This window comes from Mchenga conophoros, linkage group LG17 (assembly GCF_057382185.1).
Source record: "Mchenga conophoros isolate Kocher_MC1m ecotype Shallow Benthic linkage group LG17, M_conophoros_male_GT1.1, whole genome shotgun sequence".
In the NCBI taxonomy this organism is placed as follows: Eukaryota; Metazoa; Chordata; class Actinopteri; order Cichliformes; family Cichlidae; genus Mchenga; species Mchenga conophoros.
This window is the reverse complement of record NC_140542.1, coordinates 32,292,307-32,312,864: the sequence shown is the minus strand read 5'-3', so window position 1 is coordinate 32,312,864 and position 20,558 is coordinate 32,292,307. Positions and strand designations below refer to the sequence as shown.

General features: G+C 40.0%; 1 protein-coding gene across 4 annotated transcripts in view; it reads left to right on the top strand.

The window, feature by feature from the left end:
- grm8a (glutamate receptor, metabotropic 8a) overlaps window positions 1–20,558 on the top strand; it is a 296,830-nt gene that overhangs the window by 184,249 nt on the left and 92,023 nt on the right. For all 4 annotated transcript variants that reach the window (XM_085252307.1, XM_085252306.1, XM_085252309.1 and 1 more), the window contains exons 4-6: window positions 13,332–13,467; window positions 14,225–14,379; window positions 18,978–19,115. In XM_085252307.1, the coding sequence (XP_085108433.1) occupies window positions 13,332–13,467; window positions 14,225–14,379; window positions 18,978–19,115 (429 nt within the window). The remainder of the gene's footprint in view (window positions 1–13,331; window positions 13,468–14,224; window positions 14,380–18,977; window positions 19,116–20,558) is intronic.

The window sequence follows — 20,558 nt, the reverse complement described above, 5'->3', positions numbered from 1 at the left end:
ATTTCTCTCACTCTCTCTCACCCTTGCTGTTGTGTTTTGTAGTGGGAATTATAATTGACGTGGAGTAAAGACAAGCCACATGACACTCATATTGCCTGCTGGGAGCACTGAGGCAGGCCAGACTAGACAGGATGTGCACAACAAAGCCTGCCGCTGAGAGTAAAGAGTTGTAAGATAAAGTCGGGGCATAGATGGATAGAAAACACATGATCACACAGACACAGGCTAGCTGGCAACATTGGAGGCATGATGCGTGTGGTGGGAGGCTTCAGCGAGGTTATGGATGCACAGCATGGAAAGGCGGAAAGAGTAGATAGAAGGGAGGCGAACACCATGCTGCTGATCTCTCCCCCCAGGGTATAGAGGAAGAAGGGAAGGCAATGGGATGGAAGTGAATAAAGGAGAAGGGAGAAACGGAAAAGAATAATAATGAGATGAGATGGCAGAGAGAATGTCAAAGGGGCAGTGTGGATGTGGGGATGTCATGTGAACAAATATCTCAGTAGCAAGGTGATGGTCATTGTCTTTTAGTGCTATTGTTGACATCTGTTTTTTTTTCCACAGAAAAGAATATTGTGGTCCATCTGTGAGTGGTTTTCGTGTTCAGAAAAATACATTTCATTCCTCTTTGCTCCGCGTACTTGTGAAATGGTCTGAGCAGGTACGCAGCATAACCTCAAATCACCATAATCCCGAACAGCAGAAATTGCTCTGCTGCATCTTCACCATTATCACACCCCTGCTGAACGGTTATGCCTACTAAAGGTAATTCAAGTTCAGAGGGAGGGGAAAAAAGGGAAAAATCGCCAAAATATCAAATGCTTGCAGCTGGGATTAAGACCCCTGTGTGTCTGTCAAAAAAATGTCATTTTACCTGTGCAAAGCCTCTCTGTGCTCTGTCATGAAAATGGAGCCCTTTGACTCATGTACGTCTGCGTAGCACTGCTTTATTTATTTATTTTTCACCTTGTCACTTTAGCTTTTGGCAGTAAACACCGTGTCCTAGGCCAGCAGCGAATGCATCAATACCCAAAGAATAGTTCATGTAGAAGTCATATTGATCTGGTGAAATCTATGCATGGGACTTTGTTGGCCAAAGCAATAGTGCATTCACAGCACCAGGCCAGAGCATGAGCCACTCTTTCTATTACCTATGAACACAACAGAAATGCCCTGAAAGAGATTCATAGAATGCTGAGGTGGCTGATGTCTTGAAGATAGGATTAATATTATATTAAAAGGTGATTACATTTAATGTAATGTAAAAGTTAATCCAAAGTTAATGTACTTCTCAAAGAGGTTCAGCCTTCACATAATTACATTTGGAGACACATTGATTTAGCCACCTTAAAGCAAATTATAATCCATCAAGAATATGTCTAAAAACACCCCGCCTAACCTGCGTGACCGAGGTTTTTTTCTTTATTTTTTTAAAATAACATTTACAGCCAAAGTTGTAGTTATTTTAACTTCAGCTATGTAATTTTATTTCATACATTTCTCATATACCTGCGTCCCACACATCTAACTGCCAAGCAGAGTAGCACACATTAGTCTTCTTTGTCAGTGTCAGGCGTTTGTTGCACTGAGCGCACACACTCGAGCACAGACAGACACGGGCACGTGCACAGCCGACCATGTATTCACAGACTGCCAGATTTTTTTTTTCTTTTCATCCTCATTCATGCATCATGTTTCTCTATGTGGATGCTATCTACAGTAATAAGCCATCGTGGTCATTGCTATTCAGATGCCATAATGCTGTCTATATATTCTGCTCCCTGGCAGATTCTAGCAGGAGCAAATCATTGGCTGAAGTTTCTGTGGGCTGCCTGATTAGTTGTGTGTTGTGTTGCGCTGATGTATCAATGAAGTTGCTATTGAATATTTAATGCATGTGTGATTGTATATTTCATCTAGCACAATAATTGTCACTTCCCGATGACTCCATTAAAATGCTAACATGGCTGTCTGTTTGTGCGCTGCAGGGTGACTCATTCTTTTGATTTGGCAGAGTGATAAACTCCGGCACTAAAGACACGAGCCATGATTTTTTTTGCATTCTTATGTTACATAGCTTTATTTGTATTTATAAAGCACTTTTCAAAACCAAGTTACAGTACTAATAATAAAAGCAACAAATGTCAGTAAAGTTGAAGGTAAAAATTAAAAATGGATAAAAAAAACAATTTTAAAAACAATTTAAAATTCTCAAGAGTAAATACAGGAAGGAAAGACCGTGCATATACACTCTTGGGTCTTAATACTGAAAATGGTTGGATAAAGGCATTAGCAGTTATTGAAATCAAAGGGAATTTTAGAGTCATGGGGCGGGGAACACAAAGGTTCAGTCAGCTTCAATGACTAAACGAGCCTTTGGAACTACTAACCATGCTAGAAGATCTCTGTGCATGTTATGATAGGAGATGCCCGAGTAAAGTGCATGGCTGTAAACAAGTCTAGAAGAAATAAAAGCATGGATGATTGCATCCTGGAAGAATAATGGAGGTTGGAAGTGGTAGAGTCATATACTAATCATTAAAAAAAGTCCACTATGTACGACTGCATGTTTCAAAACTGGTTACATAAATGACTGCAAAGTATCAAAAGAACGTAAAGAATAGAAAGTAGTTGTCAAAGACATCTATGTATTGTGTTGTAGAGCCATCTACTGAAACAGTGTAGTCTAACATGAGGAGTATAAGCGCCAAGATTTTTTTTTTCACAATTGCTAACAGACTTCGTGAAACCTTCACATCTTTTCTTTAAAAAAAGAAACCAAGAAAAAAAAAAAATAAAGCACACGTCAGAAAACTCAACAGAATTGTTTTCTCTGATTAAAACCACAGAATAGTTTCAAAGAATAGTTTCAGATCATTCACAACATCAGACAAAAAAAAAGGTTCTGAAAAAGATAACTTGGGTGTTTTCTTTATTTGTCTGTTTTTGGAAGTCTGCAAAAATCATGGCAAATATGAAGTAAAAAGACAAACAACTAAACAAAGTGATCTCTTTTTTTTTTTTTATATGCACGAAGAGGGCAAAGTCAACCGGACTCAAATTCCTTGTTTGTGTGCACAAACGTGCCCAAATAAAGATGATTCTGATTAAACCAAACATCGATATGGTAAAGACTGAAGATTATGATGATCTGCTACAGTTTTTCCAGGTTGTAAACACACACACTCACACAAAGTGGAACTACCAACAACATGACTCCAAACTAATAAACTCTAAGCTCTGTTGGTCTCCTTTGGTTCAAATGTCATTCTCAAACACAGCTTTGTAAATCTCTGAAAACAGATTGTATCATTTAGCACACTTTGTTGACCTATGGGAACACTGGCCTTCAAAATGGAAAACACTGATTACCAGTTAGTCTCACTCATGTTGAACCGGTTCAGCGTCGATTAGAGAAAAATTCAATCATGTGTCAGAGTCTAAAAGAGGCATTTAGGGACTTATACAGGTGTTAGGCAAGAAGATGGAGCAGCATGAACACAGAGGACTAGTCAGGGTAAAGGGAGGCCTAGGAGACAGCGAGGACAATTTACAGTTTGTTTTTCTGTTTTTTGTCACTTCTCCTGAACACTTTGTATTTCTTTAAATATTTCTTTGGATACGTTTTGTATCTGTGCACTAATTTTCTGTATAATACAAGGATGGTACTGGTTGTTGTACTTGTTAGAAAGGTGAGATTACAGAATTTTGCTACGTACTGTGTGAAATACTAAACAATTTGCCCTAAAACGTTAACAATGCATAAACTGCTCTTGAGGTTATCTTATCTTACCCTGGCACTGAAAAAAATCAACAATCCACAACACAAATGTAGTTTTTTGGTCTAGAATATGGTTAATTGATATATTTTAATTCTTCATTTTTAATGTAAAAGCAGAATTGCTCCCTGCCGTGACCATTTTCACTATATTTTGCTGAGTGTTTTTGTGTAATCCCTTTTCCTTGCATTCTTCTACAAGTCTAGCGTTTTGTTAGAAACAGCCTTGCTTATGTGTGTGTCTGTGTGTGTTTACATGAAAGATCCTTCATCCTCAGATAAAACATGAGCTAGAGGGACAGCAGGACATCCCGGGCTGGGGAGTATCAGACATCAGCAGGCATCTGATGCAGTATCAGTGTGTGTTCAGTAAAAAAAAAAGACAGCAAAGAAGCAAACACATGTATTCTCAGACGCACACATACACAAACAGTCACATGCATGTACACAGCCCTACTCCGGGGGCACTGCTGTAATTGGATGTCTGATTACTGTCAGATAGCGTGTGTGCATGTGTGTGTGTCTCTCTGTGTGTGTAGGGGTGGGGGCACATTTCTATGTCAAAGAGAGGGCTGTTGCAACAGTAGAGTTAAAGCAAGAGAGATCAACACTCAGAAGTCATACAGAGAGTATCAGACAGAGAAGTGGGCATGTTCTCTCTTTGTGATTTCTGAGCTTAACGTTGACCTTGTGATTTTTATCTGTTGTCTGGCATCCAATCATCCCTTGCTTATCTCCCTCCCCCTTGCTTTATATGCTACATCGTTTCATCTTTCCGTCCTTTTCCATTTCCTCCTTCCCTAGTTCCAGAATCCTCCTCTTCTACTTATCTTCTCATTTCTCCACCCGTCCTGCCTATCATCCTGCAATCCCTTATCCCGTCTCTTCGTTTGAGGTCTTCGCCATCTATCCCCTCTTGTCTGGCCCACTGCCGATCCTGTCCTCCCACCACCCAGCAGAAGCCATTGGGATTAGTCTGATTGATTAGAAGTACTGGTGATGTGCGACTGGCGATGGAAGGTCAGATGACTCAGTGGAGACATCGAGACTGACTTGTCTCCTGCCTCACAAAAGTAGTCTCCCGTTGCAGTTGTCAGATCTCACAGAAACTTGTTCAAAGCTAGTGGAATTTCTATATACTTGCTGATATTGAAGAATAAAGTACGAAAAGTGCTTATTAGTCAGCACTTTCGAGCACTGTTTGGGTTTTGGCTTGTGCAGATTTAGAAATGGAAAAGCTTTTTCTGTTTCCTTTTCTTATGGGTTTTAGATGTGGGTTGACGCGTGTTATACCAAATTCTGTGGAAAAGCAAAAAGAATGTAAATACTCAGATATATATTTGCACAAGATGATTCAGATACAGCTGTAAGTTGGGGTCTCGTGTGAATTATCACTACAATGCTACTTCCAGTATTTTCTCAAGGTTCCTTTCACAGCCACTAATTAGGGGGGAAAAATGAATACGCAACATGTATAGCTTGTGCTTTCCTACTAATTTTGTCAGTCTTTCTTAACCACTAATTTCTTATATTTTCCAAAGTTCTTTATGTTTTCTTATCATATTGCTTTTTAATGGAAATGCTTACAGCATTTAAAGAGGCTGCACACTCGTCTGATGCGTGCATGGCGCTCTGTGCATTAGGCTTCCACCTTTCTTCACATTAGACCTGAGCAAATGCTGACTTCAGCCGGACTTCATGACTCCTGTGGTGATGACAAACCTGCCAACTCACACAGTTCATTTCAATACAGTTCAGTTCAATGCAATTGTATTTATATAGCACCAAATCACAACAACAGTCATCTCAAAGTGGTTTGTATTGTTAGGTAAAGACCCCACAATAATACAGACAATCCCCTGTGAGTCAGCACATGGCGACAGTGCGAAGGAAAAACTCCTTTTTAAGGGAAAGAAACTTCTGGAAGAACCAGAATCAGGCAGGAGTAGCCACATGCCACAACTGGTTGTGGGTGAGGGGAGGGAGACAGGACAAAAGACACACATTAAATGCAAAATTGCATATAAACACATAGAGTGAAAAGAAGTAAGAGAAGAAGAAATGCTCAGTGCAACCCCAAATTTTATATATATACTTTTAAAGTGCTTTAAATGTGCTATTATGTTGCTTTTTCATGGAAATACTTGCAGCAGTTAGATGGGTTCCATTTTTGCCTGTGATGCACATTCGTCTGATGCATGCACAGTGCTGCGTGCATTAGGTGTCCACCTGTCTCCACATTAGACCTGAGCAAATGCTGACTTCAGCTAGACTGTCTGACTCCTGTGGTGATGACAATTCTGCCAACACACACACACACACACACACACACACACACACACACACACACACACCCACACACTCGTTTTCATATCTTAGTGAGGAGGTCCCCACGAGTTCAAACTCGTCCCCATAAGTCACCATTGGTCCCCACAAGTATAGTGGCATTTCAATTTTCTGTCCCCGAAAAGATGTCTAAACATGTACACACACACGCGCGCACACACACATGTCAGGTGTTGCTACACAGTGCACTCAGACATTTTCTGTGTGACGGTAGTGAAACTTAGATGCTAAAAGGCCAAGATTTACTTTACAAGGCACAGTCTGACCTCTATGTATGAAATAAGTATAGGTGACAAGTTCAAGTCCTTTTCATTTAATCTGCAGTCAGTGCCTCTGTCCTTCACATTTGCCTCACAGATGAAAAGTAAAAGGACTTGCAAGGGTTTGTGACAGGACAGCATAAAGATTGATGCATTAACATGCTTGGCTTTTTGCACCACATAGAAACCGTTACTTTACCCTGCAACACATTGTAAATTAGTTTTTTTTTTATTTTTAGTTTTAGCACATATGACACTTTCAGTTTAATTATACGTACATATTTTAATGTTTATTAATGTACAGGATTTTCCAAGTTTTAGATAATTAGAACTGTAATTTACTGTAGTATCACCCAGTAGCCTCTCTTTAGTTGCCCACAGAAGGAGAGACAGTTAATTCCCATCTGCTCACAACTATGTTTTGATGTGTTTAAAAGTTTATTCTATTTTATTTTCATATCAATTAAATTAGTGTTGCACAGAAAGTTTCAAGTGATTGTACTAGTAATTTTCAACCCTTTCTACTGGGATGTTTGAATGTTAGGGTCAGATATTGATGTAAACAACATTAAAGCTTGGGTCCATCCTGCCTTGTGTCAGTGGTTCAGAATGGTGGTGATAGTGTAATGGTGTCTTGGGACACTTTGGGCCCCTTAGTACCAACTGAGCATCATTTAAATGCCTCAGACTACCTGAGTATTGTTGCTGACCATGTCTGTCCCTTTATGACCACAGTGTACCCATCTTCTAATGGCTTCTTCAAGCAAGAAAACGCACCATGTCACAAAACTCAAATCATCTCAAACTGGTTTCTACAAGATGACACTGATTCCACTGTACTTGAATGGGCTCTGCGGTCACCAGAACTCAGTCAAACAGAGCACTTTTGAGAAATGATGGAACAGAAGATTTGGCTCATGGATGTCCAGCCGGCTAACCTGTAACAACTTTGTGATGCAATCATGTCAATATGAACCAAAATCTCCGGGGAACTTTCCAGCACCTTGTTAAATCCATGCTGTGAAAAATAGTCAAAATCTATAGTTAAATAGACATAATAATTATGTATGTAATAATTAATCTAAACATTATTAAAAACAAAAACAAAAAATGAACGCTCTGGTTTGTTTTTAGCCAATTCTTGCTGTTCACATGCTGCCTATAGATACTAAATAGAAAGATGTTTTTGTTTTCTGCAATGTATTTTCCATTCTTCACTTGCGTACAAAAACCACAGTAACGCACACTAAAGAAAAGACAGATTTTTCCAGTGCCTAGGATTATAATAATACAATATAGATGCAGACTGAAAGATAACTCCTGCAACTATATTATTAAATTCTGCTATAATATACTGAGACTAGATTGTAAATGAGGTTTTTAGATAGATACCACAAATTATTGTATTTTGTCTGAGCATCACCCGAAGCGGTTTATGCTGTGCCATCTAGCAAATATTCAATATCCACCCACTGATGCAAACTAGTGCCTTCATTTATACAGTGGGAACTGTAACATAATGAGCAATGTTCCAAATGTTGGTGTGGGGTTGTAATTTTCCCTCAGTGTGTATTCACGCTACGCTAATCAAAAGTTGACCAAAACAACATTCTTTTTCTGAAAACTGAAGAAACTCTGCCCGTTTTTTTTAGCGCTCCCTGCCATTATCATCAAATTATAAGCTACCAAACTTGAACCCGTTACAAGTTTAGAAAAACATTTTCACCTGAGGGTGGTTTCAGGTCTGAGCAGCATCTTTTTTGGGTTCGGGTTTGGGCCGCTTTGAAATTTCAAGCCGGTCTGAGGCTCTGTGACCTGCATCCTTTAAGGCTTATTTTAATGGGAGGATGCACATTTCTTTGGACAGCGGTTTGTGGGTTGTCAATGATTCATTAGGAAGCCTGCAGAGGACATTTACCTCAGAGGCTGAAAAAAAGACACACATTGTGTGGGACAAAAAAATTTGCGCACCACATGAAAAACAGCACAAAAAAAAAAACCATATAAAAAATTGGTAAGATCCCATGTTAGTAAGTACAGAACTTAAACAAGCATTGTTTAAAAAAGCCAAGTGCACATGCACCACCACACATACACAAAAGAAAAAAATCATTGCCTTCAAAGGGCCTATATCACAGTACCCCCACTCATGAACAGAAGCAGAGGGCAACTTCTAATTTTAAAGTGTGTGCTAATGAGGTTTGGAGAGAAAGAAAGAGTGTGTGCATGTGTCTAAGTATTCTCCATAGTAACAATCCATTGGCAAGTGTTTATGTAGTGGGAGTCCGGAGACAGGGTTTATCAAGGAAATACCAAGCTGGAGAAAGAAATTAATTTCTTCCTTTGTGGATTTGTAGACCACACAGAGCCTCGCATTTGATCCAACCATGTTTAATCCTGTGCTAATAGTAACAGCTGATAGGGCATGTGTGTCTCTCAAAATTATCAGGACACACTTGCAGGCTGCTTGGAGGATAATGCGACTGTATTGTAATGGAATAATTATTACAGAAAGGGAGTCGGATTTTATTGCCTTTGTTTCACTTTATTACTCCAGTCATGTTTAACCCAGAAATATGCACACCCGCACACATACACACACACACACCAGTCACTAGCCATGAAGAAATTTCATTCATTGGCCTTAACACTTTGCATATGACTGGGTAGCAGTAGTGATTTATAGTCAGCAGCCTGTGTTGTTTATGTGTTTTTTACTATATTTTTCAAGTAAATGCATCAGTTTCTTTTGTCGTGAAGACTTAAGATTGGGTGGGCTTTAATGGGACTTTCTGGTTTTTAAGTGGGCTGCAGTACTCTTGACTTTTGGGAATGGCTGTAAAGTTTTGAACCACGTATACTCTTAATTTTTTAATTCAGGTGTTTTTAGTTCTACTGCCACAAGTGATTAAAATCAGGTCATGTAGTCTGACTTTACAAACATCTGTGAAAGAATGGGGTGTTCTAAAGAGGTCACTGATTTCAAGTCTGGTACTGTAATAGGAGGCCACCTCCTTCTAGATGCTCCACAATCAACAAATGGTATTATTGCCAAGTAGAAGCATTTGCAAACCAAATCAGGACTGATTGCATAGTGTGATAAAGTCACCAACCTGCATTGCTGCAGAGCTCCAAACATCCTCTGGCATTAACATCAGCAATGAAACTGTGAGCCAGGAGCTTCATGGCATGGGTTTCCATGGCTGAGCAGCCCATACAAGTGTAAGATCTAAGTGACCTTGTACTTTTATTCATGTAGTACAGCAATATTATAAAATGCACGGGTTTATCAGTGAATGTGTGCAAACCTTTACAGAGTCAACAACACAGTTTGTGCAGAAGCAGAAATGACTGCTGTGAAATTCATGTAAGGTAGGTTTGAGGGATTAATAAAAACAACATATGAAAAAAGAAGAAAAAATTTGCTTGTTGCATTTTATGCACTGTCTGATGTGTAAGGAGTTTAGGTAATTATTTCAGGATGCAGTGCCCCAAGTTTAGCTAGTTCGTTCCTGAAATTGTCTAAATACTTTGGAGGTATTAGGAAAAGTTTGATGAGCTACAGGTGAGAAGAAATTGACAAAAGCAAGACGCACACAGTGAGAAGGATGAGTAATTTCTCTCTTTTTCTTCTTTCCCATTCAAGTCTCTGTTGGATAATAGATGAAATGGTGCAGAGAGAAGGGCGTGTGGGAGGGAAGCAGATTGTTAATTAAACGCTGAGACAGCGGCGTTTCCCTTCCTGCAACTGAAAAAATTCAACCTCTAAACAGAATGGAGTTAATTACCGACTGCCAGGGTTTCGTTTGGAGAGACGCTGGACACACTTAACATTGGATTTATCATCACAGCTTGCACTCTGCCTCTCTCTGTAACAGCTGCAGAGGGGACAAGCGGATACAAATGCATAGTAACGTGTAACACGCACACAAAAATGCACATTAAACTGCATGTATTTCCACAGATAGCTGAGTGCATTGATTCATTCCTCGTGGCCACAGGATCATTCCTATTCACACATACAAAAAACAGGTATTCACGGGGCACAATGCTACACCTCGCATCTGCGCCCAGAGATGTGAAAAACATGAGCGCGCACTCACACGTTCAAGGAATTAGGATTCAGTCACATTCAATTCCACAGCGAAGGCTCAATAATCAGGTTATTAGTGATAAACGGAGAGCTCGGTGTGTTGGTGCTCAGTGGATAAAGAGCTCATAATTCAATTAGCCCATTGTAGATGAACGTGCTACAACTGGCAAATTATGTAACAAAAACTGACTATTACAGTGACACAATACAGCTGTTATCTGAAGTGAATGAAGAGATTTTCTTACGGTTTCCACATTAGCATGCGCAGCGTGTGATCATATGTCTCCAAACAATTAATTATACAGTTTACACACAATCAGCCAAATTACGAGCCTTTGACTATAAGACAAGAACAGCTGAAAGTTAAAATTGACTGAACAGCTTTTCACACTTTGATTTCTCTAAATATAGCACTAATTCCGACTTAATCCAATAATGATGAACATTATTGACATAACAAATGCCAGTAAATAATGTGTTTACTGCTTTGTTTATCCAGAGGATAATGAGTGTCTAATGCTCTCAGGCACAGTTTCCCTCCTCGGGAAACAGCAGCACGCTTCTGACTTGATTTGCTTTGGAGACTACTTGAGGTGCTGATTTTAAAGATTACAGAATACACTAAAAATATTTTTGCATATTAGAAGTTTTTGACAAAGAGCAGAAATATAGGCTACATATATTCAGGATATTTTTTGCAAATTTTTTTCTTGACTTTTTCTTTTTATGCATGTCTGTGTTTGGAACGTGAACCCAGTCCTCTGTTTCCCGTGCCCTGCTGTGCAAGGATTTGGATATTGAACCTTGTTTCCTGTTAAGCTTTCAACTTGACATTCTGGGAGTGATTAAAAAAGAAGCTGTTGATGCGTCTCCTGACCTGCCTCGCAGCTGTGCTTTTAGCTGAGAAGCAAAAGGTGTGCGCTAATATCTGACGTTCACTTTTAACATGCCGTCAATTTTTTTTTCCATTTCTGCACCATCAAATATGTGAAGTGTTTGGCTGCGATAGTGACAGCCAAGTGTGCGCGCACGCGCGTGTGTGGAGAAGCTCTTAAGTTTACAGACAATATTTGATATTTTCTTTATCTGGGAAACTCGTTCTCCACAGGGACAGTTATTAATGATGGTTGTGAGGCTGTGAAACAAACAGCGATTTAATCACTTTTATGCTGCTCCAAGGACAATGGTGGGAGAATGCAATCGTCAGCGCTTGTGTATTTGAGTGTATGCGTGTACATATGCCACGCTGAATTTATTTATGATTTGCTGTTTTTGTATATGTATGCAAAAGTGCATGTCTACTTGGTCATTATCCTTGAGAACGTATTTTGAACATTTAAATATTTGCTTCTTGTGTGTGTCTGTGTGAGAATGAGTGTAAATGTGCGAGTGTGTAGGGGAGTGGGGTAGAGGTGGGTACTTGTGCAGATTTTGTCACTTTAGTGATTATCCTTGAGAGGCTTTTAATTTGAGGCTAATGAGTATTTGTTTTAGCGCTCATGCACTCCGGTGTGCGCATTTATGTGGATGTGTGTGCGTCTGTGTGTGTGTGTGTGCGTGTGTGTGATTAAGGGCTGTGACATAGTGAAAGCGACAGACTGTACAGATGTTCAATAAATGGTCTGGAACAGGCAGGGAGGAAAGGGGACATCATTCATACTTTCTCACTTCTATATACAGACACACACACACTCACTCTCTCTCTCTCTCACACACACACACACACACACACAGACATTCCCAGAGACGTGAATGAAATGAATGTGTAGACTTACACACTAAAGACATGGATACACAATGTCCATCATAAATTCTGTACAGATATAACAAAGGCAATGTACAACAATAACATAATCCTACACACTCACACACACATACTGCTAAAAAGAATTTACACAATAGCTAATGATTGAATGCAGCCAGAGTGAATTAACAGCTTAAAAAAAAACACCTCCTGAGGTGGCTGAAAACAGTATGCAACAGTGTGTCCGTGTGTGTGAGAGGGCTGAGGGATCAAGGCGGAACCAGGTAGACAGAAATCTTCATTATCTCATATTGTGAGTGAAATAACTAATATTGCTGCACTCGACAATAGTAAATTAAGGAGGTGAAGTGGGTACAGACGATATTTCTTGCCACTTACTCTGTGCAGTGCCGTGATTTTAAATCATTCATGCCCCATTCCTCTTTTCCTTTGTTTCTTACAGTTTTCTCTCCTGTGATCAACACCACCTACCTCCACCATCATCTCAATTCATTTTAGCAAATTCTTTTTTTTAATGCTCGTTCTCCTTTCCTGCTTTTCCCCCCTCCTCAGCTTCCCACTGTTTATTTTCACTTCTTCCTTTTAGTCTTTTTCGGTATCAATTTTAACATCCCTTTTCTTCTTCAGCGTTCCTCTCTTAGAATTTCCCAGTCCCCCAGATTCCTCCTACCCTTTCTCTACTTTCTTCCTACCTAGTCCGATCTTACCTGTCAGTTTTTGTTTAATCTTTTCAAATGTTTTTTGTCTTGAATCTTTTGGAGAACAAATTGTATTGAACAGCCAGTACTATTTTACGTTCAGTCATGTCTCTTCCCGGACTTTAGTGAATATCTTGCTTTCTTTCTCTGCTGCCATGTTAACCAACCACTTACTCTTACCTTTATCTCAAAGCTGTGAGGGTGTTCGAAGTGTTAAAGCCTTCGTCAGAGGCCTCGACACAGAGTGCTTTGAATAGTTTCAGAAATGTGTACAAGCCGACCCGAGAGTGAAATTAGTGTTGAAAACAGAATGGAAAATGCAAATCAGTGAATCTAAAATAGATGATGCAATCTGTCCCTCCTTTTGCTTTTCCCCCCTCTTCTGTCTCAGGTGGTGTGTGTATTGCCCAGTCCTTGAAGATCCCCAGGGAGCCCAGGCCAGGGGAGTTTGACAAGATCATCAGACGCCTGCTGGAGACCTCCAATGCCAGGGCCATCATCATGTTCGCTAATGAGGATGACATACGGTACGTGTTGTGCACTTTAAAAACGAACCCTGCTGGTCAACTTTCCCGCTGCTATCAGGTGTACTTTTTTGTTTAATAAGATTTTCTGTGACATTTTCAACATATTTTACAATAGAAACCTTTTGACACCTACATGCTCGCTGTGATTACAATTATGTTATTCTGAAGAAGAAAAGACCTGGTTTTCATATCGCTATTCTTTAGCAACTCACTTGGTTAGAAGTGTTGCATTGTGGTACCGACAAGAGTTCGCACTATACTACAGGCACAATTATTGCATTTACATCTTGAATGATGATGTACATAATTATTAGGCAGTTATGAAAATTGAGATTTAAACAAAAAAATTCAAATATTATAAAATGCAGTTTTGACTCATACGACCCCCTGAAATGGCTTAATTACTGGTCAATCAGACCTCTTGTCTTTGGGTCCTGCCAAAAATGCTTGAAGAATAAAGCCTTTTTAGATAAATGCTGTCCAGAATGCTAAGCTCCAGAATGCTTGAGATTTGGAAATAAATACTTGATGACATGTTTTTCACACATTTTATGGATAGAAAAAAAAGGAGTCACTCCTCACGGGCAAGACGGATGCTGCCTGTTGCTGCATCAGTTATAGATATAAGCAGTGTTACAAGAAAAAAGCTGCAGTGATCTTTATGTAGGGTTAAGCCTAAATCAATACCCCACTGCTCGACTTGTCTGCTGTAGTCTATCTTCAGATATTTGAATTATCTTTTCTTTTTCTAAAACAGACGAGTTCTGGATGCAGCTAAAAGGAACAACCAGACGGGTCACTTCCTGTGGGTGGGTTCAGACAGCTGGGGGTCCAAGATCTCCCCTGTGATTGGCCAGGAGAGGGTGGCCGAGGGGGCCATCACAATTCTTCCCAAAAGGGCATCTGTGGATGGTAAGGATAATAACAAGCATATACGAAGCTGTCAGCACACGTGCAGGTAATAACTGAGAAAATGTGAGGAATAATAAAAGTAGTTCTCACCTGCACTGAAACTGGATTTGTGGCAAATGAAAGAAAGCCGAAGCAGCGTCTGCTCAAACTTTGATAGATCAAATTAAGGATTCAGGGGAAAGACCAGAGACAGAAATGAAATGGACTCATGTTCTCTCACTTTTGATCCCAGTGGGCAACAAGTTTTTGCCAATACACCAGGGAGAATATCCTCATTTGCTCTCTGTCAGAGCTCTCTATTAGATAATTGACTCCTGGAGGGCCACATAGGTGACAAGATATAAACTGGAAGCGAGGGAGAGAAATAGAACTTTAAATGAATCAAAGGGAGCTTTGGCAGATTCACAAGAAAGGCTATGTTGACTTTAAAGAAATGACAGAAGAGATGTGAGTGAGGATTAATGACTAGACTTTTCTTTTGGTACACCTAGAAAGAGAATGCAGTATAATGCAGCAATTCTGCAACATGTGTTATATAAAGCTTAAAATGTGTCTAAACTGTAATTTATAGTGACATAGTATAGTACAGTACATAGACTCAAACATGGGATCTTTTTGCACATGAGGTAAATGTTTTCTCACGCATTGAGAATTATTCTGATGCCATAACAAGCTCATTGAAATCATCTTTTGGGCTCCCAATGCTGTATAATTTAGCTTTTATTTCCACAGGAAACAAAAGAGAAGTAAATGAAATTGTTGGCCTTCCTGCTAAAAACAGATGTCTCTGGCCTGTACTTTGGAAGTACTTCCTTGCTGTAACTTTAATAATTTAAGGCAAAACTTTGCTTCACAACTGGTCCAAAAACACCACAATGTTGTTTTTAACGCAGTGAGGCAGCAGTTTTAAATTGTGTTAATATGCCACAAATTCCCTCAACAGTGTCACATTGTGTTTACCTTTGCTATTGCAGTTGCCAGAAACAAGGGAAACAGCTAGTCTCAAACAAAACAAAACAAAAAGGAAAAACAAAAGTCACTCTAAGTGCATGAGTCACTTTTACATTTTTTATAAGGAATATAACACCAGATAATATTTTTTGTATCTTTGAAAAAAGGCTTTCTGTTTTTCCCATCCAGTCTTTGAACTAAGCTAACTGTCTTCAGGCTCAGGCTTCACATTTAATCTGCAGATTAGAGGCAGAAGCATCAAATAACATTTCTGATATGAGCGACTTTGTTGATTTCACAGGTACTTTTTTATGCCCTGCGACAGTCCTGGCCAGAGGCATTATGTTTTTACATAAATAATCCATATGTATAACTTATTCTGGTGAACACATTTATTTTCTGAAGGTAGACAAAGCTGACAAACCCAACCTGTGCTATTCTTGTGAATGTAATATCTCGGGAACACTGGGAGGAAATTTCATTCCACCTGTCTTAAATGTTCTCTTGGAAATAAGCATAGTTATCAGAATTTGGTAGTCAAAGATCTCGGTGACATCATGATTATTTTTGTGTGTGTGTGTGTGTGTGTGTGTGTGTGGGGGGGGGGTTGCCACAAGTTGATTCATTTGAATAAATTTTACACAGATATCTAATTGGATAAAATGATTAGCTGGTGTCATTTTATATCCAAAAGGGGAGAGCTCTGCTTCACTGTGACATGCTAATGTTTTGCAAAAACACCCTTTCTGGCTGCTGTTCAACACCATAATTCAAGAGTAGATGCAGAGATGTTGAGCACTTTCAATTTGGTCAGATACTAAAGTGGTGACATTAATCTTTGGTGGCCACATATTAAATTCCATTAATATTTTTACTCCATATATTATGAGTCTGGGCAGACATTGATATATTACTTTACTTAGCTGGTTGGAAGAGGCTTAATAAATGCTACAGTATTTTTTTTATTTTTTATTTTTATTTTTACTAACCTGAAATTGTATTACCCTTTAAAGAACTTTAGAACTAAAGTCTACATGGTTTCATCTCTATTCATCAGTACTTAAATGCAGTTTTAAATGAATATATCATTGTTCACAGAGTTCAGTTTCAACACTGATTCAGACTGAGGAAAGGTTGGCTTGGTTATATCTATGTATTATTACACAGGACACTAAAAATGTCATATGAACTTATTGTTTTACAGTCTATAAGAAAGCAGTGCATGAGATGTACCAAAATATAATCTAAAATGTAATCATAGGAACTGTGTGCTTCCAAACAACTGCCCAACTGGTAGCAATACTTCTATTTTTCTATTATCATTGAATTAAGTTTGTGCTTTTTAGACCCTCAAAGTACCTCAAATGATTATATTTCTGTTTTTAGGAATGTAATGTTATCACAATGGGAAGCATGTGATTCCACATGGCACATCTTACTGTTGAGGCACAAAAAGAGTAAGACTAATATTTCCAGCAGTCAAATATCAGTAGAGCATCCCAGGTGCACACATTACCCATTTCCACAACAGCACATTGAATTAATCAGGAGAGATCTTTTTAGCTTTTACAGTGAATCTGGCATGGCACAGGCTGTCACACCTCACATGGAATCATTCACGTGCCCAGTGTTACACTTAACTACAGAGCATGTGTTGCGCCTTCTTAGTTAAGTGTAAATGTTTCTTTGCAGTCATTTCTTCTTGCCCACCCGGTCACAAGCCATCTATGGTTAGATGTAGGACTTGGGTTAGAGAAAAGCCTACTCCTTTTAAAGTACTGTGTAAAGTCTTGAGCCATGCTTCATTTCTTTAAATTGTGCTTCCAAAGAGCCAGATGTTCTAAAGGCCTTCCAGAGTTTTTCTTTGGACATGGGTTGCTTTTTCACTCATGTTCAGTCCACTCTACTTTCAGCAAACTCTGCAAGACAAGAAGACGAAAGAAGATGTGCCAGGCTTAAAACTATCTAAAGTGGCTGAACAGTTCAGGAAAGTCATCTCCTTAAGGAACAGGGAAAAATCAGTAAAGACCTGACAGACACTGTTCACTGAAGCCTCATCAGAAATGGTCTCAGTGGAAGAGTGGCTGTCAAAAAGCCATTCTTAAGGAAGGGAAATGGTAAGGATGAGATATACCAAATGTGCATGGAGGAGGTGAGGAGAGAGGTACAGCAGTGAATGTCTACAGCATCTATAAAACACGGTGAAGGCTCTGTTGTGGTTTGGGGCTGCATTTCAGTAAGTGGTGTCGGAGATCTTGTCAGAATTTATGAAATTATGAACACATATATTAGATTTTGATCTATCATGCAATACCATCTGGAAAGCATCTGACTGGCAGCAATTTTCAATATGACAATGCAATGATCCCAAACACAAACACATGGCAGTACAGCAAAAGCATGCCCGGACAGAAAAAACACAATTGAGCACCATTAATCATGGATAGGCCTCCCCAGCACCTGGACCTCAACATTATTGAAGCAATGTTGGACCATGAGACAGAGCACAGGACAAAAGGCACCCAACAACAAGAAGAGCTTTGAATGTCCTTGAGGAAACCTGAAGAACTATTCCTGAAGACTACTTGAAGAAATTACGAGAAAGCTTGCCTAAGAAGTTCGGGCTCTGTTAAAGAGTAAAGACGATCATACCAAACACTGACTTTAAAGCTCATGTAAAAACTCTGTTTTTGCCTTATATGCTGTATTTCTGTTTTTTTGCATATCTTTTTTAAATAAATTACTGCACTGAGTTTTTATTTTAGCAAAATGTAAGAAATGAGGGGTGGCTTGAGGCTTTTGCACAATAGAGAATTTTTGCATATTTGGAACATCCAAAAAAGAAAAAAATCCATTAACCAAAAACCTAAATTTCTCAAATATATATCAGAGAGTTCATGTCAAAGCTAAAATCCCCTAGTTTGTAAAAGTTTTACTGTAGCATACGGCTAAAATGAAAGTCTAACCCTGCACGGAAACAAAGAAAGATAGCCGATGAGCTGATGAATTGTTAAAAGGTTCATGTGGCAGATAAAATGCCATGCATTTAAGAAGCTTCTTTCACATTTAATTATGGTATGAAGAAAGTAGTTTTTTCTCATCTGCACGTCTCTTTTCTTTTGCCCGTATCTTTATTCCACCCTGCCACTTGCTGACAGGTATTTCATTCCTATGAGTAGAGAAACATGTTCCCCTCTTTTAGTTCCTCTTATCTTGTTATTAAAATGGACAAGTATCCAATCTATTGTGGAAGCTTATTTTAAAATGTATGCTTTTCTTTCTCTTTACGTCAGTATTTGATAGGAGCTCCAATACTGACCGGTTCAACCAAAATAGCTTTTCAGCCATACCATACGTGGGCTATTCATAACCTACGCATTTATGTGTCAAAATCTATTACATTGTGCTGAACACCTAATTTTCTAGCACAGACAGGCTCAGTAGAAATGAAGCCAATAACCCCTGAAGCACCGGTGCCCTCTCCTATTACGCCATTTAACAATATCTGGGTTGAAAGTGTCGAAAGCAGCTCGTCTAAACAAAATAAATAGGGAGATGTATTCAGTAGAGTTTTAAAAAGAAAAACAAAAAAAATAATAACTCATTTTCATACTTTTTAACCTTTGCCCTGTCTGTCTTTTACACAGCATTTGACCGGTATTTCCGTAGCCGTTCGCTGTCCAACAACAGAAGAAATGTTTGGTTTGCTGAATTCTGGGAGGAAAACTTTAACTGTAAACTGGGAATGCATGGTAAACGGCCTGGTAGCCTGAAGAAATGCACAGGTAAGACTATATTTGACTTCTTCCATTATTTCACTTGCTATCAACCATTTGGGGAAAAAGTCAATAAAGCTTAAATGTGTAAATTGTTATTTGACTAGAGATCCAAAGAGAGATGAAAATGCTCCAAGGTACTTTGGAGTTTTACACTTGAGGGTATAACAGATTGTTTTGTTTAGCTGTAATTCTACAGATCTATACGAGCTTGTAAGTTTTACTTTCTGAGAAGTGTAGCAGAAGGTCAGCTATAATTGGTCTTCCTTTATCCCTGCATCGGCTACCTCCTTGCATCATAACCAGTGTCATTCTATGTCACGGCGGGGTGCGCCGATGTGTGCGGAAACAGGACCCAAAAGCAGATGATGACGAGGAATAGTAATGATTAACAGAAAAGTGAACCTTTATTGCGATGACGACAGGAAATGAACCAAGAGACCAAAGCAAACAGGCAAAACACTAAGAAACAAAACACTAAGCTGGCAAAACACTAAGAAACAAAACACTAAAGGTACTAAGACCAAAAACTATAACTATGATTGAGGTGGAAAATAAACAGGCTAAGACTATGACTATGACTATGACTGTAACTCTGGTGAGATAAACAGACGAACTGACAATGGCATGAAGAAAACAAAAGGCCAAAAAAAACCCAAAATGTCCATCAAAATCACAGGAGCGCAGGGAACAGTTCATGACTCCTCAGGGGGCCGACCCGGAGGGTGACGGTCCAGAAAGTCATAGTCCATGTGATCAGGGGGCCGGCCCGGGGGGTGACGGTCCAGAAAGCCATAGTTCATGTGATCAGGGGGCCGTCCGTGCGGACGGCAACGGCGGCGACACGGAAACGGTTCAGGGGTTCACAGGCAGAGGCCGGACCAGGCGTAGCAGAAGCACAGGCAGAGGCCGGACCAGGCGTAGCAGAAGCACAAGCAGAGGCCAGACCCGACGAGGCTGAAGACTCTGAGGCCGGACCCGACGAGGCTGAAGACTCTGACGAAGCCGGACCAGACGAGGCTGAAGACTCTGACGAAGCCGGACCAGACGAGGCTGAAGGCTCTGATGAGGCTGGGCCTGGCGAGGCTGAAGGCTCTGATGAGGCTGGGCCTGGCGAGGATGAAGGCTCTGATGAGGCTGGGCCTGGCGAGGCACAGGCTGAAGCTGGACCAGCCGATGACGAGGCGGCCGCAGATGGCGGCTGAACGGTCCCCTCGGACCCTCCAGCTGACGAGGCATGAGGCTGGACGGGCTCCTCGGGCCCTCCAGCTGACGAGGCAGGTTGCTTTTCAAGTTGCAGCAACACACAGTCTATAGTGGGTGAAATGAGTTTGTATGAGTTCTCAGACTGAGGTGTGGCAGAACCAGGTGAGGCGTCGTCCTCAGGCTGAGGCGTAGAAGCAGCAAGCAGTAGCGCAGCAGGTGGTGGTCCTGCAGGCGGTGGCACGGGAG